This window comes from Apus apus, chromosome 1 (assembly GCF_020740795.1).
Source record: "Apus apus isolate bApuApu2 chromosome 1, bApuApu2.pri.cur, whole genome shotgun sequence".
Classification (NCBI taxonomy): Eukaryota; Metazoa; Chordata; class Aves; order Apodiformes; family Apodidae; genus Apus; species Apus apus.
The window spans coordinates 13,970,892-13,995,173 of NC_067282.1; the positions used below are offsets into that span (position 1 = coordinate 13,970,892).

The following is a 24,282-nucleotide window of genomic DNA, read 5'->3' on the forward strand; positions in this document are numbered from 1 at the left end:
AGTTCTGACCAGATACAGTGTAAGGAGATTTACACCATCAAATCTAAGTCTGTTTTCAGCAGGTAATAGTTTGACTATGAACACTTTACTTTTATATACTTACATTAAATAATTTGTAAGTATTTTAATAGTTAAAATAAGTATACGTATTTTTATATCTATTTTTTATATAATATTATCTATATAATACTTAAAATACTTGTAAAAAATTAAATACTCAAAAAAAAAAAAAGTTTCTATACTACAGAAATTTATTAACTCCCTTGGTGATATGGGTGGAATTCATATCACCAAATGCAGACAGTGTGTCCTCACCTGACACTACTTTATAAACAGTGGTGAAACAGTAACCGTTATATTACTGTTATTTCCATCCGAAAGAGATAACTAAAATAAGTCAGTGAATTACTCTATAGAAGTCCCTGTTTTTCTCCATTCACTGTAAAGTGAATTTCAGATGAGCAGCTTAGGTTACTCACATCGTGCACCTTTAAAGTTAGAACTGAGGAGTACCCAGCAACACCAAGCAGTCAGTTGCTGCTGTCCTTTAATGCATGCAGTTTGATGCTATCTGAAACAGTTTCTATTTCACCTGAAAAGATGTTTAACACAGTATTTGATAGCTTCTAAAACACTACATAAAGCAAAACATTTTAGTAATTCACAATTCTGCCGCTGATTACGGTCTAAGTCACGTCTGCTAGTAAACTAGTAACAATCACAGAATCAGAGAATCATAGAATCATTAAGGTTTGAAAAGACCTCTATGATAACCAAGTCCAACCATCAGCCCAATACCACCTAGCCAACTAAACCATGTCCTGAAGTGCCATGTCTGCACATTTTTTTAATACCTCCAGGGATGGTGACTCAACCACTTCCATGGGAAGCCTGTTCCAATGCTTGAATGCTTCTTCACTCTCAGTGAAGAAATTCCTCCTAACATCCAAATTGAAATTCCCCTGGTGCAAATGGAGGCTCTTTTCTCTTGTTCTATCACTTGTTACTTGGGAGAAGAGACCAACCCCCACCTTGCTGCAACCTCCTTTCAGGTAGTTGTAGAGAGCAACAAGATCTCCCCTCAGCCTCCTCTTCAAACTAAACAACCCCAGATCCCTCAGTCACTCCTCATAGGACTTGTGTTCTGGACCCTTCACCAGTTTTTTTGCTCTTCTCACCCCAGCACCTCAATGCCCTTCTTGTAGTGAGGGGCCCAGAACTGGATACAGTACTTGAGGTGCAGCCTCACCAGTGCTGTGTACAGGGGCAGGATCACCTCCCTTCTCCTGCTGGCCACACTATTTCGGATACAAGCCAGGATGCTATTGGCCTTCTTGGCCACCTGGGCACACTGCTGGCTCATCTTCAGCAATGTCCTGGTTTGAGCCAGGATAAAGCCAGTTTTTCTTTTGCTGATTCCTTTTTTTTCTTTTCAGTGAGCTTTCTTCAACTAGCAACTGCGTGTCAATTAATACCCCCAGGTCCTTTTCCTCTGAGCAGCTGTATCATTGCAGGACCCAGCACTTGGCCTTGTTGAACCTCTTGCAACTGGTCTCAGACCATCGATCCAGCCTGTTCAGCCCCCTTTGTAGAGCCTTCCTACCCTCAAGCAGATCAACTTAGTATTGTCTGCATACTTACGGAGGATGCACTCAATCCCCTCATCCAGGTTTTTGATAAAGATATTTAAACAAGACTGCCTACTGGCCCTGGAGAACACCACTTATGACCAGCCACCCACTGTATATAACTCCAGTTAAAGTCACAATGAGAGCAGCAGGAAGCCCAGAATTATCACAATAAGCCAAAGCACCAGATATAATGCAATCCTAGCTCACTCAGTTGTTGTGCCTCATACAAATCACTTAATCAAATTAATGTTTGTCAAGTGGCTGAACAACAAATACTTCTGAAGTCAGAACTATGATGAAATAAACAATTATGCATCAATACCGATTTTTCTTCTTTCCCTTTCAATGATGCAAATTATTTGTTCTCACAAAACTGACATTTTGCACTTGAATTTTAGGACCCTCGATTAAGTAATTTGTACACATGAATTTGGAAATACACTTAGCTTACTGTATATGAAAACACTTTGATAATGTGCAAAATAAGAGAGCATTAAAAATATTAAATGTTATATTAAGTGAAAAGCATTTTCATCTCTCTTATTTGCCATATGTATGCTTTGTATGTTTGTATGTCTTGTACTTAGGGAAACTCCCATCACTATTGGGTTTACACTGCACCAAATTCTAATCCTAAAATCCATCCTGGAAATTTGGATTAAAAATTACAAGTCCCTGCAGAGTTAGGAGAAAAAGGAAATTTTTACATTTGCTTCATAAATTTCACAGCTGAAATTTATATTCTCTATAGTCTCTATAGTATTGCATTTCACTCTGTTTTCAAAGAGGACTTTCTATTAGCAGTTGGCAACTTTTAAATTATTCGGCATGCTGTGCCATTTTACATTCTTAAACTATGGAAAATGCCAATTGTTTAGTCCAGGAATTTTCCTTATACATAGTATTTCACTACTTACATAGTGAATCGCACTGTCATCACAAAACTGCCTACACACAGAAGTCACATAAACTTCATCAGAAGGTTTGGTTGCAGTCATGGTCAGCCTTCTCACTGTATAGCTGTAGCTCATCTTTAATTCCTCCACTTGCCTCCGCAAGTATCCTTCCCTCTACAGACAGTGAAAATTTCTGCTCCTGTCAGGTTGAGTTTGCCCAAATTCAGATCTCAGAGAGACAAAAACTTCTCTTAACTCTGTCTGTTAAGTGTTGGCTACTTCATACAGTTGAGCTGTTCCCTGATGCTATTATGTTCAATTTTTCTGGTTCAGGCAACTACTTGTCATTAAATGTGAATAATACAAACCAAGTACAAAGGAAGGCAAATGCTATACATATAAATATAGAACTAAAATTAGAAATAGGACTTCATATAGTAAAACACCACACTTACAATTTTTTTTAAGATTTAGGGAAATCTATCTTTTCATTAGTAAAACCACTGCAAAGGAGAAGCTTTCAAGAAAAAGGCAAGTATGGAAGCCACAAATAAACCACATCAGCAACAGAGTAACTCTAGAATCCTAAAACTCTACACATTGGGCTAATGTTCAGCACAGAAATTTGACCATGGTGCTCCACAAGCTTTTTGATCATGGTTGCCCTGCATGGTTTTACACGGAAGTATCATCACCTTCATGTAAGATGTGCCATCTTAATGAAGACAATATTAATTAATATTTGACAGTTTTCTGCTAAGAGTTCATTTCTTAATCTTCATTCTCCAAAAGCCACATTAGAAACATTATACCTAATTTTTGTTTCAATGAAATAGATATATTGGTAGCACTTAAAAAAATGTTTGATCATCAACAGCAAACTACTCTGCAAATATAGAAATTCTACATATTTGAAAGCCTTTTAAATACTACTTCTGAAATTTTTTTGGCTGGTCACTCCAAACTGCTCAACAGCTCAGAGGAACAGCATAACCCCATCAGCATACGGAGTCCAGTTTTGTCTTTTCAAATGTCATAACCAACTTAGATTTCTTAAACAAGCTATGTTGTTTTCATTATACTCAAAGGAAATCTTTAAAACACTTTTTTAAAGCCTTGTAATTTGTTACAGTAAGTGAATCAACGGACTAGTAAATAAGTTATTTGTAAAGGAAAAAAGGGAAAAGGTGCAATGTCTAAATGCAACTAAACATTTCTAAAAAATTAAAAAATGGTACCTGGGACGAAAGAAATAATTAAAATAGAAAATAGAAAATAGTAATTTTCCAACAAATTTAATACCACTATATTATGTACTTTGTTATCTACACACTGGAAAACCTGGTAACATATGAAAAAGAGCTCAAAATCCAAGAAGTAGCAAAATCCATCTATTTCCAATGTTTGAATTTCTCATAGCGACCAGTACTTTACGGAGTGTGTATGAAAAGTAGGGTTTGATCGTGAATTTGCACTCACAAGTTCAGTATCTTATTTGAATTGATTATTATTTAGAAAAAAATAAAACCACGTATCTGTAGGAGTACTAAAAATTTTAAAAGGTAAATAATGCATTCTCACTCAAAGAACTGATGGGCAGTGGCACATCTTGCAAAAGAAAAGTGTATCAATGTATACAATTGCCATTATGAATTTTTAAACACTATTTTCTGTTGCACCTACAAGAAAAATACTGTTTCTTCTTACAGAAGAGTAATTCTTCACATTTATTTCTGATAAGAAATAAACAAAAATACTTTAAGTCGAAACTAAATCAAGTATCTACCCATAAATAGGATAATTCCAATGCCAGCAATGATGTCCTATGCTCTCATTAAAATAAGAAGTCCATCTCTTCAAGGAACTCTCTTTCGAGTTGCACCTTCTGTATTTGTTCGTTTTGCTCATGCCCACACTGCTCATGCCTGTCACTCTTCTCTCTACAACTCAAGAACCTGTATTTTTTCTTATTACAGCCACGTAGCCTGTGGTCATTGTCCATTCTTTGAACATTCTTACTAAAAAACTTAAACACACCTCCTCACCATACTTTCAGTCTTTGGAATAATTTAAAAATGAGAAGTATGAAATTGTTATGTAAAACATAAGCATCTTGTTTGTGTAATTGTGTAGACCTCTTCTTTTTCTGTATGTCCGTATTCTTAATCTGGTAAGATTCTGCAAATACACACTTTGACTAAATAGTCAATGAAAACAACCTTCAGCTATTCTTCTTCATTTATGTGTCTTCTTAACATTTACCATTAAAATTTTTTTGCTGAACAGTAATAAGATATTTTTCAGCAGGTTCATCTACTGCACAAACACAAACAGTTACTAGTTTAGGAAAGAGATGAAATTCAAAAGTGCTGGAATTAAATTAAATTTTAAAATTAACATATTACTGTATGGGTGAAAAGTGAGTAACAAACTTATTTTTAAATATAGCACTCATAAATGACACTAGACTCATTCTTAAAACTTAGCTCCCTGTCTTTTCTAAAAGTATATGGCATATTAACCAAAATAACCAAAGCAAAAACTGCAAAACCAAACCAAGAGACCAGGTAACACAGCTGGTGAAATTGAAATGTATTCCTCTGCATGCCTTAAGAGACAAGTGTTTTCCTTGCAACATAACACATTTTTTTCTAATGGCCTTCTAATTAATTCTATTACATTAGCAAAAATGAGGCACTAGATCAAAAGTTCATCTACCCACCTAGTCTACTGTTATCACTTTGCAAGTAACTAGTTTGTTAAAGAACATAGTAACAAAAAAACAACAGCACACTGAAACAAAAAAATTGAGCTATATTATTTTGCTAAACTTTTAGTTTTCCAGTATTTGCCTTCACATCTGAACAGTAATAAGCTCTGTAAAGCTGAATAAACTATGTATCATAAGAAAATATATTACGCTTTTTTTTTATTTTAAGGAACCCTAAACACTGCAACAGTATTTTTTTAAGTACTTGCAGCAGAAATTTGAATTCCAGTTTTGACAGAACCAGATAAAAAACAAAAAAGGAGACAAAACATAAAATGTAGAAGTATTTGCTTCATCTCTTTATCAGTTGAACTATATAAAGCAATCAACTCATTTAAAATCTCTGTGAGCATTTACAGACAAGGCATATAATAGAATCAAAAAAGAGAAAAAATAACACCATAGACATTGCTGCCAATTTATTAAATGTGAAACTTGACTTTGAAATTTACTGGTTATTCAATTTTTTGGCTATTCGGAACAAAAGTCAAAGCCTTTTATTATTATTATGACTTGAAATAGTTCAGTGAAACTTGAAATACTTCCATATTATCTCAGGAAGACAAATTCTGCATCTTGCAAGCAAGAAAAATCCCAAGACTTCAAAGCCAAGATGAAGCCAAAATAAATTCTTATCTGCCTATCATTAGTTCATACCCACAAATCTTCCTTTGAATAGCATTTACACATTTTAAAACAAATTGTGTAATACACAAGATTTTTATGAAACTCCACTGACTTGGAAAGACTAACTCATAAACAGTAAATAACAGCAAATAATGGAAGTTAAACAAATAATACTAGCAATATCAATTAAGAAAGAGTGTAGTTAGCATTCACTGTAGTATTTAAACAGTTACCAAAACCTGGTAACTGCTCATGGCAGGGGAGTTGGAACTAGATTATTAAGGTCCCCTTCCAACCCAGACCATTCTATCATTCTGTGAAAACAAAAAACGTTACTAGAGCAACAGCATTATTAAACATCAGCAATAAATGAAAGAGATGTCTTTAACAGTGCCTAAGAACTTGTATTTCAGATAATTAGGAACAACAGCATTATATAGTACCTTCCATTGCCCTTTTAAAGAAGACTTTACAACTTCCACAGGTAAGTACTCCATAGTGGCAACCAGAAGCCTCATCACCACAGATGAGACAAATCTTCTGGGGTAACGATTCAAAACCGTACTGATTACTTTGGCTGGTTTCTGTATCTGGCCTTCAAAAGAAAAAAGAATTAAGAGAAATTAAATACCCAGTTTTGCAACAACTAACGCCTTACCTGTATTAGTTGGGTTTATGCTGAAAGCTTCCTTTTTAAATTTGCAATCATGCTACTGAAGGGTAAGAAGAAAATAAAGTATGATTGCCTGTCTGCTTAAGGGTTTATCTCCACTGGGGTGAAAGGCACATTTGTAACATTTGACTAGTCAATAAACAGAAAAGTAGCAGGGAAAAACAGCATAGTAGTATTTTAATCCATTTTATCTAAAATAGGTTCAATCTAGGAACTCTTTGTTGAAATGTTCATCTTCTTCCAATCAACAACTCATGTGAGTGAAGTCAGACTGACTGATACTCTTTTTTTCCTGTAGACAGAATGGTACAGCAACATAATCAAACAGAAGCCAATTGACTTTCAATAGCCCCTTTCACATGGGTAATTAAGTTTCACCTTTGCTAGAAAAATCTTTAATATTTGTTGCCTCTCACTCAAGAGTATTCTCATCGATACCTATGAAGGGCACACTGAGAAAAGCAGAAAGTACTTCCAAATTTCTCTCCACGAAAAGATGCAAAACTACATACTTAAACATTATATTTACAAAAAATCAATTATTTATGTTGAAACTGTAGCACTGCATATACTTACTTTTGCATACATTTCTAGGCAATGCATAACATCTTGTTCATCATAGTAAGCCAATTTATTCTAACTAATCAATATGCCAGTGTTTCAGTTTTCTTTTTCGTTTGAAATTAAACTGGTAGATGTTTGGATTTTTTTCCACATCGGGGATAATATTTTTCAGAATATCTAGGCATTTGTGAATATTGTCTCGCTGACAGGACAGCCTGGAGAACGCTCTTCTCCCCCACCCTGGAGCCGGTCACCTGCTTAGACATCAGATAGCACTGAACCACCACAGAGACAAAACCTTCATTCTGCCTGAGCTTTATCGTGCCAAAATGATGCGAGAGGTGCCCGCTGCAAAGTTCACGTTGTGCTGGGAAAGTTAACACACCGACCTGGGACACCCAGACGTCCACAAGCAACACAGAGAAAATGGAAACGCAGCTGCAGTTACAGCCTAAAAAGTCAAACGGGGGGACTTTTAACTTCGCCCGTCTTTCTCTCGACACCTTCCCGGAGCCCTTCCAAGTGCCAGCCCCTACCCCCGCGGCACAGCCGCCCCTCCTGAGGAGAAACCGCGGGAGGACCCCGCGGAGCAGCGCGACCCCGCGGCCCGTCCCCTCCGCGAGGGCACCCGCAAGAAGGGACCCGCCGCCTCCCTTACCGAACGTATCCGAGGTAGGGCGGGCACAGCTGCGGCAAACCTTCCTTCAGCACCGCCGCCGGGAAGCCCAGGGGCTGGTGCCCGTTGAGACCCAGCGGTGGGTAGAGGGCCGGGGGCGCGGCCGAGGTGGAGGGCAAGCTGTCGGGGGCCGCCGCTGCCGTCGGCCCGTAGGCCCCGGCCAGGAGGGTGGGCTCCGTCTTGTAGAGGACGCACTCCAGCGAGGAAGGCTCCTGCCCGGCCCGCGGGGGCTGCGGGTAGTCGGCGCAGCCCGCCGCCGGGGTAGCCCCGCCGCCCGAGTAAGGGGTGGGCAGGCCGAGCCCCTCCTCCTTGATCTTCAGAGGGGGCGAGAAGTCGCCGTAGGCAAAGTGCCCCTCCTTGGCCTCCGCCGGCGGGTAGACGTAGCCCGCCAGGTCCGGGGCGGCGGGCGAGGAGCGCGGCCCCGCGGCGCCGCCGCCTGCCTCGAACTCCGCCACGTCCAGCAGCTGCCGCGTGCGCGAGGCCAGGTAGGCCGAGTTGAGCGGCAGCAGCGGCACGTGCAGATACTCCTGCCCCGGCTCCCCCGGCCCCGCCCGGGCCCCGCCGGGCCCCGCCGGCAGCCCCGGGGCCTCGCCCTTGGTGGCCGCTGCCGCCGCCGCCCCCTCCGCGCCGTCTCCCGCCCCGGCCGGCCGCGGTTTAGCGGCGACGGTCACGGCGTGGCCAGCCGGCCAGAGCGGGGCGGGCCGCGGCGGGGGCTGCGAGGGTCCCGGCGCCCCCGGGGCGGCTTCGCCCGCCTTCTGAGACGGGCCGCGGCTCATCGGGGGCTCGGACGTCTCCGCGGCAACAGCCCCGAAGAAGGACCAGGGCGCCGAGGCCACGGCGGAGCTGGCATGAGCGGCGGGCGCCAGGAAGGTGTCGAGGACAGTGTCCAGGGAGTCCTTGTCCGAGACGGAGCCGCTCCCTGGCCCGTAGGAAAGGGAGTCCCGGTCCTCCTCCTCCGGCTGCTGCTGCAGTCGCGGCTCTTCCTCGTCCTCCTCCTCTTCCTCCTCCTCGTCACTGCTCTTGGGGTAGAGCAGCCCGTCCAGGGAGATGTCGATGGCGTCCGTTTCCCTGCAGAAAGGGTCTCGGCCGGGCTGGCCCTGCAGCAGGACCGCCCCGTCTCTCGCAGGCGGAGGCGCTCGGGGCTCCTTGGCCTTCACCTCGGTCATGCTGGCTCGGGGCAGGGCTGGACGCCGGCGGGTCTCCGGGGGGGCGGCCGAGCGGCTCTTCACATCCTGGACGTGCCCGCGGAGGCGGCGGCGCAGGTCCCGCTCACATGGCGCTGCCTTCGGGGGGGGCTTCGGCCTCGGCCCCCGCGGGGCTGAAAGGGAACCGGGGTAAGTGATGTGAGCGGGTGGGAGAGCGGAGTGCCCCGCCAGGCTCCGGCGGCGGCGGCGGGCTGCCCCCCAGCTCCGAGCTCCGCTTTTCCCTCGACTGCTTCGCGCCGTCCCTGCTCGGCCCGTGCGGGCTGGCCCCGGCTCCCCGCCCCTCCCGGCCCCTCCCCGCCGCCAGCCGCGCTCTTACCGAGGGGCTGAGCTGCTGCTGCCGCGCTCGGACTCGCCCCTCCCGGCTCCCCCGCCTTCCGCCGCTCCTCTCTGCGTCCGCGGGGCAGCCGGTCCCGGGCGCCGCGGCTCCCCCAGCAGCGATTCCACCGGCTCCTCCTCCGCTCCGCCTGTCCCGGACCGTCCCTCCCATCGCTCTCCGTGCCCGCATCCCTCTCCCTCTTCCTTCGCGTCCGTCTCTCAGGTCTGCGCTTTCTGGCCTCTCCCCTCCGCCTGGCTCCCCGTCTTCTCATCCCTCTCCCTCCACCTCTTGTGCAGGTGCTCCATCCTCACGCTTCAGCATACCGAGGAGTGCAACTCTGGACTGAGCAAAGGCTACAAGCAGGTTTGGAGCTGTTTTGGAGAGCAGAGAGCAAGACAAGCTTTAGTTATTCACAGTGACGACAGTATAGTCTTCTATTTGTCTGTTTTCCACCATTCCCTTAAGATGTTCACAGCAATACTTCAGGGATTAAGCTCTGTCCCTATTTCTCCCCTGATACAACAGCCACTTTCCATTAGCAAAGAAACCAAGGCACTCTAAAGCACTTTACATTACATTGAGGGACCTCAGAGTATCCTGTACACCAAGAAAGCACAACATTTTTTCTACCAAATGTTTGGAAAGTGACACATTTTTTGCTTCTAATATTTTAATTACTTTGTCAAGTTGAGTGAGAAGACATTTTAAATGGACCTGGTTTACAGGGGCTACCTGGCCAGCCTGCATATAGCAAGTTACAATCCAGCCCAAGTTAGTTCTGACCGAGAAGCTGTCACCAGCTAATTGCTGCCTGGAATTTTGTGTAAAATGCTAGCTTTGTGGCAGGAGACATTCAGCTCAATAAGACAATGACTAGCTGGAAAAAAAAACACCCCAAAAAAACCCAAAAACAAACCAAACCAAAACCAAACCACAAAACAAAAAACCCAACCCTTAATATAATTTGCATTATATAGCAGTCTCAGAAAAGGAACTTCTGTTAAAAGATAGAAAAAATAAATGAGTGTAGGGGTAGTCCTTGTGACTTTGAGTAGGATGAGTGTATCTTTGATTCAGAGAAATGTGAGCTGCTACATGATTATTTATGATCTGTCAGTATAACATGCTTTGAAAAGACATATTTTTTCAAAAACTGTTCACAAAATAGTTGCTTTTGTTATTTTACTTTCAGATATTTTCAGACTGAAAAGGGCAGCTTCTTGGGAAGAAAAATACAACTTTTTGAAATTATTTCAGTGTTCTGAAAGCTAACATCAGAAATTGTACAGGGCAGGTTTGTAGAAGCAGTAGCTTCACATTATTATTCAGTCTTGTGTGTTCTTTCTACATTATTCTTGACAAAATACTACTGGCTTATAGACTGGAAGTCTGCCTTGTATTCATTTAAGAAGTAGGAGAAAAAAAGTTAAATTTTATTTTTAAAAAAAGAATTATGGCATTGTGTTAAGAGCTGACGTTTTAACACTTAGATGTCATGTAGGCATCTCTACACACGTTTGGGAGGTTCAACAGAATGATACACATCAGTGTATATTTATGATGCATAGGAATATTTCTTGAATATCAGTGTTTCACACTTCTGATATTGCAGGGGAAAGAGCTGTTTGACCAGCAAGTGGCAAGATGGAAGGTATCTGCCTAAAACCTATCAGTGGAACTGTTGTTTAAAGATTCTTTCAAACTGTGCCAGCCAGTTTTGTTACAACATGACATTAAAATAAATAATTTGAAATGCTTCTCTGGATACTGATTTTCTGTTTTTCATACTACAATATTTCTCCCTGTGCCAAGCCTTCCTTTTTTCCAGCACTGCTCACATCCATGCTGGTTTTGGTTTTCCCCAGATGGTTTCATGCTTAGTCAGCTAGTTGTCATCCCTGTTTGTTGCAGTTGCCTTGCTTTTTCATTTCCACTTCCCCAAATGCACGCAGTATTTATGACCTGCATTTTCACAGAAATATGCTCCAAAGATTTGTTTCCTTAAGTTTCCTTACTATTGCTTCAGGACCCCGAGAGATGAAGAGCGACAGGTTGCAGGAGTAGCGAGGGTCCTGAAAGGAAAGAAGCACTGAGGAATTTTGACAAGACCAACTCACTGCTGATGATGACTTGACTGCTAAAATTCTCCACTAACAAAGCCATGTGACTGCTAATACCTGTAGATTCACTATAAATGTTTACTACTTGCATTATTTGTCTCAATGTTAACAGTAAAATATTGTCCAGGTTTTCTGTTGTCCTTCCTAATTTCATTTGCACGACCTGCCAACTATATTCAGTTATTTAATGATAACAATATTCTGCTGAATTGTTGTTGTTTAAGGAAAAAATTTTGGGTTCTTTATCTATAGAACTTTTATTGGACTTGATGTTGGCTTCAGATTATTTCTATGAACTTTCACGGAAAACTTTTGCTATTTTCTTAATATTTGGTCAATAACCTTCACACCCCCTCCTTGGAAGTGTTCAAAGTCATGTTGGATCAGTCTTTGAGCAACTTGGTCTAGTGAAAGGTGTCCCTGCCCATGGAAGGGAGGGGACTAGTCTCTCTTTAAAGATCCCTTCCAATCCAAACCATTGTATGATTCTGTGATTCATTAATTTCCTTTTCCTGTCAGATTTTCTCACATACTTTGGATGTTTTCCCTGATATTGCTATGGAATCACATTTTTTTCAACAGGAACATTTCAAAGTATGCTCTATATATAGTGTTGCTATTTAGTAATTTTTAATTATTCGTTTTGTTGTTGTGGCAATCACCATTGCAGAAAAACAGGTTTTCATATGCTATTTCCCTCTCTAATTTTCATTTACAAGCTATTAAAACTGAAACTGACTTTTTCAATTCATATCAAAAAATGACATTTTTTTAAAATTCAGTAAGCTTTTACTAAATATAAAAATTTCAAAAAACAAACAGCATTAATATATTTGTACCTCAGAGTACTATTTTCAGTACTATTTTGAACCAAACAGTAAAACTTTTCAGGGTTTTATTAACAGTATTGTATTTTAAAAATTCAATCAGAACTTGAAAATATAATACTTGAGAGTTCAAACTATTTTGTGTCTCTTTGCTTGCTCTGTTCAAAAACTGGACAAGTAGAAGCTGCACTTAACAAAATTCCTGTGTAAAGTGCCAACAGGATAGTAATAGAATTGTATTGAGAACTCTTATTGTGATGATGTAGATTTGAATTTAGTTTTTTAAGTAGTCCCTGAGTATTTGTTTGACCATAACTGATTGTTTTTATGCAGTAAAATTCCTTGATAGACCATTTAAAATATTTCTCATGTTTGTTGGTTTAAATAAAAACTGCTGTAAGAGAAACAAGACAAGTACACACCCTTCTCAAACACTACAAATTTCAAAATTACAAATCTTTTCTACAACCACTTTTTCTTAAAATAATCTTGAAGCATTGTCTGAAGACTGGCAAAATCTAAGTTCCATTTCTCAGAGTAAAGTCTTACTTTTGTGTGACTAGAACGCTCCATATAAGCAATTCCATTAAGTTTGTGACTCAATGTTTAAATCTGGGGAAGGACACACTAGTGGTTTAGTGGGAGGTGTCCCTGCCCATGCACGGGGATTGTAACTAGATGATCTTCAAGGTCCCTTCCAACCCAAACTGTCCGTGATTCTTTGATTCTATACTGTTTATTCTAGAAAACCTGAATTAGTGTCTTAGTCCACATAGACCTTTCTTATAGTGACCACAAATTTGTTATGCACAGGCTCTTTGAGAAAAGAGCTTAGAAGTTAAAAATAATGTGTGTTTTCTTCACAGTTAATCAATGCCTCACAGTTTTGTACTATCATTGTTTAGGATAAGATACAACCAAAAATGTGATTCACCTTCTATAAACAAAGAAAAGAGAGACTGCTTCAAAGAGCTTATAAGCTCATAGTAAAAAAAAAAAAATAATAAAGCACCTCAAGGAAGGAAAGGGCTGGAGGCTTATGCTTCTATCACAGAAATATTAAAAAAAAAAAAAAAATTGACCTCTGTAACTGCATTTTCCAGTTGCTACACAACAAAACACACCCAACCCCCCCACACACACATTTTCAGCATGTAGTGTAGAGAATAAAAAAATAGTAGTGTTGTGCAAATAACAGCACAGTCTTGATATGTTACAGTTCTTGAATAGATGTACTTCTGTGATTGCATCCCTATTTGATTTAGGCCCATATTGAGCATGCTACATTTCACTTAAATTAGGATGCTGGCAGACATTAAATATGCACTTCTCAGAGATTTTAATTTTGAAGTACCAGCTAAGTCATGAAAGCACCGAACACGAGGGATGTAGTCAGCAAATGTTCACATCTGAGCCAGATTATTAGGTTTCTGTAGTCAAGTAAGAGTCATAGATATCTGTGGAGACAGTTCATTTTACCTTCTGGAGCTCTTCAGAGACACTTAATATCTTCTTATTAAAGATACAAAGGACATCTTCCATCTGAAGCACTCTTATTATGAGCCGTGATTTTTTGGCAGTGCGATGTCTAAGATTGATACTTAAAGTAAGAGGTCTGAATAGAATCCTAAATCCTTAAAATGCAGTATCAATGTGGTCTACTACAATGGTTAAAAGCATTAGAGGGAGTCATAGTTTTGGAAACTGCACTGTAAGCATACTTTCTTTCCCCCAAGCAAGAGCATGCCACAATGTAATTAATATCTGTGGTCTGTTATCAGGTATTTGCTTAGCTTAAACTAAACCATCAGATTAAAAAATAATTGTTGGCTTGCTAAATACAAGGCTGTTTTAAAAGAAATGTAAATGCAAAAGGGACCTGTAAACAGGATGGTATGTGGCAAAGAAAGTAATCAATAGAGTTATTAAAGGAGATGAGGGAAAGGAAGGTAATGACAGTGCACATTACAGTATTTCTCTCAGGTGCTAAAGTTGCCACAGGGATAATGTTGATACAGGAGGTGAAGTGGGCTCTGAGACACTTTTATCTTTATAAATGATCCAAATGGGGGAAATAGGTGGGTATTGAGTTATATTCACTAAAGTGATGGCTGTTCCTGGGACAGAAGTAATGTATTATATTTATGATTCTTTGTTTACACTTTGACTAATGCTCACTGACTGGCAGAACATAAGATGCTTGAAGCTGAGAAAATAAGCAGGAGCATGAGAAACAAGAAGAAAACAGGAGAAGAAAGATGCTTTCTGGGTTTAAGCTCATTGCTTGCTGGATGACAGCAGCAAAAACTTTCTTGAATATTTTGTCCTGTGGCTTTCAATGAATCCATCACCTCAAGGTGTCGAAGGACACATGCCATCCCTCAAAGCCTAGCTGGGAGATCTTTACCCACACCCACCATCTACCTCAAAGTGGCTATATTGTTTAGCCTCAGGACAAAGAAATACAGGTTACCTTATATAAAATATGATATTCAGTTATCTGTATACATGCAATACATATTTCATGTAAATATGTAAAGTGGCTGTACCCACACAACTGAACCTGGTGCTAGGTGGAATGAGATGACTCCAAACAGTTTAGTATTCATGATAGTCAATGTATTGCAACAAGTCTTGTTTGCTGGTTGGAGAGTAGGAATTTTCAACCAGTGATACTAAACAGATGTTAGCATCTGTGAAATTCAGAAATAAGATAACTCTTCAGAAGTCTTAAAACAAATATTCTTATTAAATTTCGTGTCCTAAATGATCATAGAAAAGATGATAAAAACTGGATAGAACCCCAGGAATCTTAAAAGTAAATTTGGATATCCAAACTGATGTGAAAATGCTGTTCAACACAAAGAAAAAGCAAGGGTTGAATTGAACTATGACACTTCATAAGCTGGATGGAATACAGCTGACCTTCAAGCTGAGCTGCACCGTAAGTGGAAGTAGGCATGTTTTTCTCTTACTTTTGAGTAGCCTTTGCTGACAACTTTAATTTCATAAAAGACATCCTTCCTATACAAATTGGAATTGTCTTAGCAAGGATTAACCTTGCACCTACTTGTTATATTCCCAAGTTTTTTTCCTATTCCTACTCACAGTCTAATTTCCCATCACAGTCTTGGTTATCCCATGAACTCAAAAAGTTGACCCTTCAGTCTTAGAATATTTACAGACTCATCCAAATTATCAGTTAATAACCTCAGGTTAAAGGCATATATTAATTTTTATATTAAATACAGTATTGAGCAGTTGGATCATAATTAGCTATCCCAAAATTAACTGAAAAAAAGTTAAATGGCATCATGTTAAGAATGTAAAAAACAATCTGAGTTTATTATCTTACTATGTCCTATCACTGCTAGGTAAAGACTAAAACATTGCTTAAAACTCCATCGGCTGTGTCACAGATTTCCAGAGAGTTTTGGTTCTTAGCAAGTTCCAGGTAATTTTATTTACTCTTTATCTCTTGTCTTACGTGTTGTTCTGGGTCCAGCTCTGTCTACCTCTGCCTGCTGAAGCACGTGGCTTTTCACAGATGTACTTCAGAAAGCAGAGAAACCCAATGTACCTGTACCTAGCTGCCCACTTCTTGCACAGGTGTCTGTGCAACAAGAGGCAGAGAATAGTAAATTTTCTATCTCAAAACAGAAGCACAGGCAGGGTTTGATACTACTGCAGAGGAGGTTGGTCAAAGCATTTGCAGTCTTGAGCTCCTGATTCAGACTTAGCTGGAATTAAAGTGTTCTGGGTGCCCAGGTGTGGGCACATTGTTTTTTCACATTTCTATAGATGAACTGACTTGAATTAGATTCCTCTTGGGTGACAAAAGAGGGATCAAAACCAAAAGCTCTGTTAAACTTTTATATTAGGCAAGTTCATGTGAAGTTGATAACTGTAATACCAGTTATAGCAAAAAAGGGCACTGCTTTGCATTGATGTAACCTGAGATCCTAAGTTTCCTTTCATTTCTTCTTTTATTTGTCTCTGAATCAGAAAGTCATTGGGTTCTTCCTTTAATTATCTCCTTTATCATTTTACTTCCTAATTAAGGCTCAGCAATAAAATTATTCAAAGCTTCCAAAATATAACTAGTTTTCCAGAATATATATGGCCTTTTGTCATGGTATAACCTATACAATCAATGTAATGAAATAAATCTCAAAAAATTGTTCTAGCATTCTGCAAGATCAAATTTTTTAATAAAATCAGTCTGCCATACAATCTGAGGAAGGCAGAAGCATTTTGGGGCATTCTTTGTGTATTAAGTTACACCATATTAAATCTCAGCTGGGAATCTTTGTTTCATTAGATGCAAACTTTCTCAGACTCCTTAGTGAGAGTAAAGGTTCTACATGGATACGTACATTTTAAAATAGCATAAATATTTTCCTTGTCTGCTCACCTTTAACAGATTCAGCATTAACATTTCTTAGTTTAAAATATTAGGGTGTTTTGTTGGTCATCCTGCCTACCTAAAGGTCAGACCAAGCTACTTTCTGTGCATGAATGAGCTCCATTAATGAAACTTCTGCTGTGAGGACATGAGACGATGCCAGTGACAGGAGTTAGGTACTGGACTCTGCGTCCAGTCTGTTATACTGGCCGTGTATATAGGCTCTCCTCAGCCTCTTGAAAGTATTTTGATAAGTATTTTCCTCTTCTTACAGTGTTTCCTCTGATGAATTCATCAGTTTACTTGACTAAAGTACACTGAATTAAACAGCTAAATCAAATTGTGCTATAGTTACTCATTACTATGAGAACTTAAACTGGTTAAGACAGTATATAAGGAACTATATTGTGTAATAGTTATTATCTTATCTATGTAGGAATGATTTGCTTGTTGAAAACAGGTATGTTTATGAAAAATCCATTTTCCTAAACAATTATTTATAACTGTGCATTTCAAATACGGAACCGCTGGTGGGTGGATATCTTCTAGTTTCAACCAGAGATGTAACTTTACATTGCTACCAAGCTTTCATCTAATCATCCTTTTTTATGGATTTTTATTTTTTGTGTCATCATAAATATATTACTGTAGAAAAATAGTTCTTCACCTTATTGTCAGTGTTGAAACAATTCTTATCTTCCCCTCTGCTGTGTGTTGACATTCTTGGCCGGCCTTTGCAGATCATGTCTTACAGTGTTCTCTGTCTATATTTAGGGGATCCAATTTTCTCACTGGATAAGATAATTTTAAAGAATCTTTTCTTTTTAGAGTGCCATTTGAGGAAGCCAGTTAGGAGAACAAGAGGAAGATTTCCTTTGCTTGCTTTCTAATTTCAAGAATTATAGGCAAAACAGTGTTTGTCTTCAATTAGTATTTCCAGAAAATAAATTTGTTTCTTAATGGTTAAACCCTCCTCAATCTTCATCACTGGGCATGTGGTATAAGGAGAATCTGAGGAGGAAGGAAGGAGGCCTGCATTATGGCTGCACAGCAGCATGAAAGTGTATCGATTAAACTGGCTGAGTTACTTGGTTGAATTAAAAGCAAATTATTATCTCATGATGTCCAGTGACAGAAAAAGGGGTAATGGTCACAAACTGGTACACAGGAGATTTAACATGAATATGAGAAAAAACTTCTTTACTGTGAGAGTGACAGAGCACTGGAACAGGCTGCCCAGAGAGGTTGTGGAGTCTCCTTCTCTGGAGACATTCAAAACCACCTGGACGTGTTCCTGTGTGATGTGCTCTAGGGGATCCTGCTCTGGCAGGGGGGTTGGACTAGATGATCTCCAGAGTTCCCTTCTAACCCCTACCATTCTGTGATTCTGTGTGTGATGTGACAAGGAAATATTTTTCCATAATTCATAGAATCATAGAATCATAGAATCATAGGGGTTGGAAGGGACCTCAAAAGATCGTCTAATTCAAGGAGAACAAGACAAATTTAACCATGAGGTGAAGAATGGGGTGCAATGTATGAGGATTAGCTATAAAGGTGCTCATGATTTAGGCAATTCTGCAATAGAAATCTTAGGATGCAAAGGAAGGGACCCTGCAATGTTAAAATTAAGCAAAGACCAAGGTAGAAGTCCTTCACCTTTTGAAAGGTGTAGTTCTATCCAGATGGTGTATAACAATGAAATCTACTCAAAGTTTTTCCAATTGTTTCAGAATTTGCTACGCATTAAAGAATGAAAATATTGCACTCTGCATTTTGTATCAGATACTCCAGTTCCATAAATCAGCACAGCTGCATTAGATCCAGTGAAGGATTTCAACTTACAAACTGTCAAGAGACTAATTTTCTTTCATTCTCCCAGTTCTAAAGTTCCTTTAAAGTGTGTTGTTTAAGGATAATAAATGCCAGGAAGCCTAGAATGACTCTCACATTTGTACCTTTGGATCTGGATATTTACCTAAATAGTAAACTGCCCTCAAGGTGTCAGACAAAAGCAGTGTTTCACATCTGGCTGATGAAAAAGGGCTAAGTTATTGGGAAAGGGAGCATGACTAAGAATTGAGAGAAGCAAAAAGATGGTCAAGGAACCCAGAAGTGGAGATTTTCCTTGCAAACACCCCATTTAAAACTCAGGAGATTTGAATTTATTACTCACTGTTCAATCAAATAAGCCAGAGTTAAGCCACAAGCCTGCTAGGCACTGATGTGGACGTGGGATATTTACTAACAGAAAGGAAGTGACGATATACCCCTGAGATATGGTGGTTGCTCAGCTTCCCAAGTGAGTCAGAGCAAATTAAATTTCATTACTGAAATTTGACATTACCACATGCCCTTTATAAATGAAATCAACAGTGAAACTTGTATGGAATATGAAAAATAAGGTGGCACCACTTTAATTAAATGGAATCTTGTAAAAGATAAATTCTGGGCTGTTTAACAGATTGAGGACATATTATTTGCTACAAAGTAAAACCTTCAAGTTACACAAACTATTTTTCTGTTCCCCTGAAATGACAATTTGAAGATGAGTCCCTTAACTAGACACGGATATTTTTTTTCTATTTTTTTTTAGCCTAACACTAAAGAAACAAATGTTTTAATGTCAGTAGAGAGAGCACAGACTTTCTAGTCCTTGATTTTGTAAAACTGGCTAAAATGTTCCTTTGTCAAATATCCTCATTAGTTCTGTAATTACTTGTAGTTGCTGGTGTTGCGTTCATCCCTAGAGGTGTCTGTCACTGAGCAGAGCCCCCAGTTCTATGTTAAGTATATAACAGATCAAAAAGTGTCTTGGTAACCTCTCACAGAAAAAGGCATTCAGTTAATCTTATATAAAACAAAAAATAATTAGGTGACGGTGTAGTTTGCTACAGAAATATGGACAGATGTGAGGAAGATGTGCATTTAATCACAGCCCCAGAAGCCTGCTAGACCTGTTAATCACTCAGCTCTAAAATTAATCTCCAGATATGCTGGCTTTGAAATTCCAGCCATAAAGCATCTTTACAGAGATATTGTAGGGTGTGATTTTCTCATGACTCACTCTGCTCTCTTCTTGTTTTAGGCTAAAAAATAATAGTTACTTTTTCACTCTGAGGAGCCAGTCACTCCCAAGGAAGTGTAATGACAAAAAACTTGCACATTGAGGTGCTGTCTGTAGTGCTGTTTGCCATAAAATTAAAACAACAACACCAACACCATTATCACTGGTCATGGAAAAGTAGATTAAGGAGGTAGGAACTTTTACCAGAGCTATGCCCAGAGTGGTGGCAGCAGGTGGCAGGAGGGATGAAGAGAGCGAGGAATAGAAAGGAGAAGGCGTGGCAGTGACACCAGTGCCATCATTACACTTTGGGCACCAGTAGGAGCCTCTGCTGCAGGGACAGAAGCCTGGCTGGCTTTGCTTTGTTATAGTCTGTTCATCCTATTCTTCATCACTTATTCACAAATCTCATGGTAACACAGAACTGCTAGATTTCTGCAACATTTCTAATAAATAGACCACCAAAATCTGCTAACATTAGCATACAAATTTGAATAAACAGATTAGATATAAATTATGTTGAAGATAGGGTATGAGCTTGATTCCTAATAGAATACAATAGATAATTGAACAGGAAATAGCTACAGGAAGTTGCCTAGAACATATTATTATTATTTATATTTTAATATTTTATTATTATTGCATTAATAATTCATTTTAATAAATTGTATTTTTGCATAAATATGTTTATTATATATTTTCTGTAACAGTTTATATAAATTACATAAATGTATTAACCCCCCAAAAAATATTTATTTGGATTTAAGGAGTGTTATTACTACCCTGACTCTATCCAGTGATGTCCAAACAGTATCATTCCTCTCTAGGAATGATAGGAGAATAGCTAGAAGAATAATTCCCTCCTAGTCCCAAATCCCAGACTCAGCAATATACACCGAGTATGTTAAAATCTACTAGCAAATAAACGAACATTTAAATTTAAAAATATAAACCAGTCTTTCCTTATTAGACTTCACATCTGTTCTTGTATCAGTAAGTGGTGCCTTTTCAATTAGTCTTCAACCCTAAGCTATATTGGATGGCCATCTGCCATGAGCTGTATTTGCTCAATCTTTTAACGTCTTTGCCTTCTGAGTTCCCTCCTCATTCTCTAATCTTTCAAAACCCCATGGTCACTCCTGATTTTTAAGTAATGGAAAGTGATCAACTGTGCATTTGTGTGAAGGTGCTGTATCAAGATGGACAGAAAACAAAAAGCATGACAAGATGTGTTTGATACGACAGTTATCAAAAAGTCATCATATTCTGGAAAATTAAGTGTGGCAAATTCCAGGGTAATATATGATGTACTTTACAAAACCATTTAATTGTCATGTGTCTATTTATATCCAACCTTTTACAAGTAAATGGGGAAAAAGAACATTACCAAAGTCACCATGTCTCTTCCAAAAAGCCACAGTTCTGTGCTTTGGGCATCATTATGAAATCAAAGCAAAAGCAGTTTTTGACTAAACAAAGCATAAATATGAAATCAGTCCTAAACCAGAAAGTGATAGTGACTTATATATAGATGCTTCTCATAGACTGATATATCGCTCATCAGAAAAGGTTTCTGTCTCCGGTATAAACCTCAATCAGTAAATGTTCCAAAGCATTAGCAGTCGTTAAAAAAGGATGTGAAGAATGTTCCGTATCATCAGACCATTAAAAAGCTTTCAAATAGTACTGAATGGAACTACCCAAATAAGAAACAGGTCACAGCAACAGACCTGCTGCCCTGACCCATGCAAAAGCAGCAGCTCGTTGTTATTTTTTTAAATGGTGACTGATACTACAGATGTGACATGGTGACTCAGTTGATATGTACACTGTGCAGGAGAGGATAGTTAAATGTCATTTTTAAGGAGAAAATTAAAAATGGTGATTAAGCCTTGCAGGTTTTTTTTATATAGATATATTTAACACTCTCAGGCCTTGTACAATCAAGAATGCAAGAATTATGAGGACAAGGAAAAAGTAATCAAGAGGTAATTTGGTCTATCATAACAGTAAGGAAATGCAACGAAGAGAGCACACTTGAAGTTTTTCCTTGTTTTCCTCTCACTCTAGTGCTGGCCCTGTGTTGACCATAGTCTGAGTTTTAAATTTGTGACAGTTCATGGCAGTTGGGAAGTCACCATAGTTTTTTACTTATACTGACTGTGTTATTTTAAAAAGACAAGAAATTAATCTCACTGGAAACTGCACTTTCTTGTCAAAGGTAATTGTCTCAAAGTTGAACAAAACCACCCAAACCTTTCTTGGAGGCTATATTTTCCTTTTAATTTTAAGTGTTTCGTGGTGTAAAGCCTTTGTTAGAGCTCACCCACTTTGAGCTATGGGAAAGCATCCTGTTAGTGGAAACATAACTCACAGACCAGCAATGATGTGGTAGGGAACACAATGCATGTTGAAAAAATACATTTAGGCAGGAGATCTGCCCAAACTGGTAGCAGGTCTGAAATTTTTTAACAGAGCATACTGGGAGTTGAAGATGTAGGATAAGCTCCAGGAAAATCCTGCATGTATCACAGGACCACAAATAGTCATTAAGTAAGATCTACTTGTTGAAATGATACCAGATACCAGAACAGTTTGCTCTGGGAGGCTGCAGGTTCTCCATCCTTGGAGGTGTTCAAAACTCCACTGGACAAGTTGAGGGGGGTTGGATTAGGTGGCCTCTAGATGTGCCTTCCAACTGAAATTATTCTATGGTTCTGTGGTTCTGTGACTGCCCTAGCATCTCAGAGATGGATATAACTGCTAGATACACTTGAATAGGGATAAATTAAAGCTTTTATTTCTTTAAAGAGGTTATATTGTGTGTGTGTGTAGATAGCATATTTACACAGTATATATATGAATATATAATATGTGTATTTAGGCTACATGTACAGATATATATATTTTAGGACAGGTAGACTTGCAATACAATACAAAAAAAAAAATTATTCTAATACCATTAGAGTTCTGTTATTTCAGCTGAAGTGTTTCTGTGTCAAGTCCACAGTATAGATCATAACATCCAAGTCATCAGGTAGAGGGAAATGTATCAGGTTATGGTGGAAGTTTGATCAGATAATCAGTCAAGATACACCTAACCTGTGGCATCCAGAATAATCTTTCAGGTTCTTTCATTCACTCTAAATACATCCTGAGTTCATGTTAGGATAAGTCTGTCCCATGACTCACCTGTGCCCTCTTTTTCTATTGGAAAAAAACAGGAATGTGGGCAGAGAAGGATCCACAGTATGATTAAGAAACTGAGATTAGGAGACATACCATGGCACTTTTCAATGCAGTGCAGGGAACATGAGTACATGGACTGTGAGGGAAGATCACATCTCTTCCCTTTTCCAGAATGGAAAAGTGCTGGCAAAGAAAGAAATTAAAATTCTGTAAGCAAGCTCCTGGGAAGAACTGAGCAACCAAATGAATTAACTAAAATTATAATTGATGAACCTGGGAGTTTGCAGAATTATTTGTGGGTATAAACCATACTGGGTGTTCTTCCTCATATCAATATTTCATTATTGTTTTTCTTTTTAAAAAGTTGCAAAGACAATTCCAAGGCCTCTTAAATATTAGATTGAGATACTACATTGAAAAATTGATGTTTTGCCAAAGAATTGAATACTATTGCTAAATAATAAGACCATTACAGTAACAGGTTCTCTGACTTTTTGTATTGTTATTGCACTTTTCAATTGTTTTTTATAAATTGCTTCCCTAAGTGAAATATATTATTCTTTTTTAACGCTTACATTAAAAAGCCTTTTGTGGCTTAATGAACAGTTTAGTTTTCCTTTCCCTGCTTTTGCCAAAGGAAATAGTTGGAATTGTTTTTCTGTTTTTGCTTCTTCTTCATGTTGATGATCTGTTTTTGCTGTTGCACACTTTTCTAAGTCAAATTGCACATTAGAGAACTCAGATCCTTTTAACTTGCAAGAGCATGTAACAGAAGCCACCAGAAAAAACTTTTTTCACAGACTGAGACTGCACATATAGAAGATCAGCAGACATATTGCTGAACAGATTGTCTTTTCCCTTGTATAAGATCTTGAATTACCTGTAAGTACTTAGATGCTGAGAGTAAGAGAAAAAGATAAGGGGAGTATTCCGTTTTATGCAAACTGATTCACTTCAGTCCTGTCCAGAAGACAGCTTAGTCCTGAGAACTACTGTCTGTGCTTCAGCTCCTGTGTAGCCAAAAAGATCTTTTATTGCTAGAGATTTGCACAAAACGTACTCCAAAGTAATGTGCCAGATTCTGTCTGCTCTTCAAGATTCCAGAACCTGTGGTATCAGCTAATGCACATTGTCTTCCAAAATTCCTCTGCTAAATATTTGTCTTGTGAAGAGTAAGACCTTCCAAAGCCTAGACATTAAATGTTTTTGCAGTCTGCTATTTCCTTTGTTCTGTTAGCCACTTGAAAAATAACCTGGTTAGAACTGTAAGCAAAGCTGATAAACCAAACTCAATTATGCTCACAGTAGGAGCTGTG

At 39.1% G+C, this 24,282-nt stretch overlaps 1 protein-coding gene across 1 annotated transcript in view; it reads right to left on the minus strand.

Annotated features, from left to right (window-relative positions):
- PGR (progesterone receptor) overlaps positions 1–9,423 on the minus strand; it is a 40,948-nt gene extending 31,525 nt beyond the window's left edge. The window contains exons 1-3 of the mRNA XM_051609106.1: positions 9,359–9,423; positions 7,820–9,155; positions 6,368–6,519 (exon numbers count right to left, since the gene is read on the minus strand). Of these exons, the coding sequence (XP_051465066.1) occupies positions 6,368–6,519; positions 7,820–9,003 (1,336 nt within the window). The 5' untranslated portion in view covers positions 9,004–9,155; positions 9,359–9,423. The remainder of the gene's footprint in view (positions 1–6,367; positions 6,520–7,819; positions 9,156–9,358) is intronic.
- Between the last annotated feature and the right edge of the window lie 14,859 nt (positions 9,424–24,282).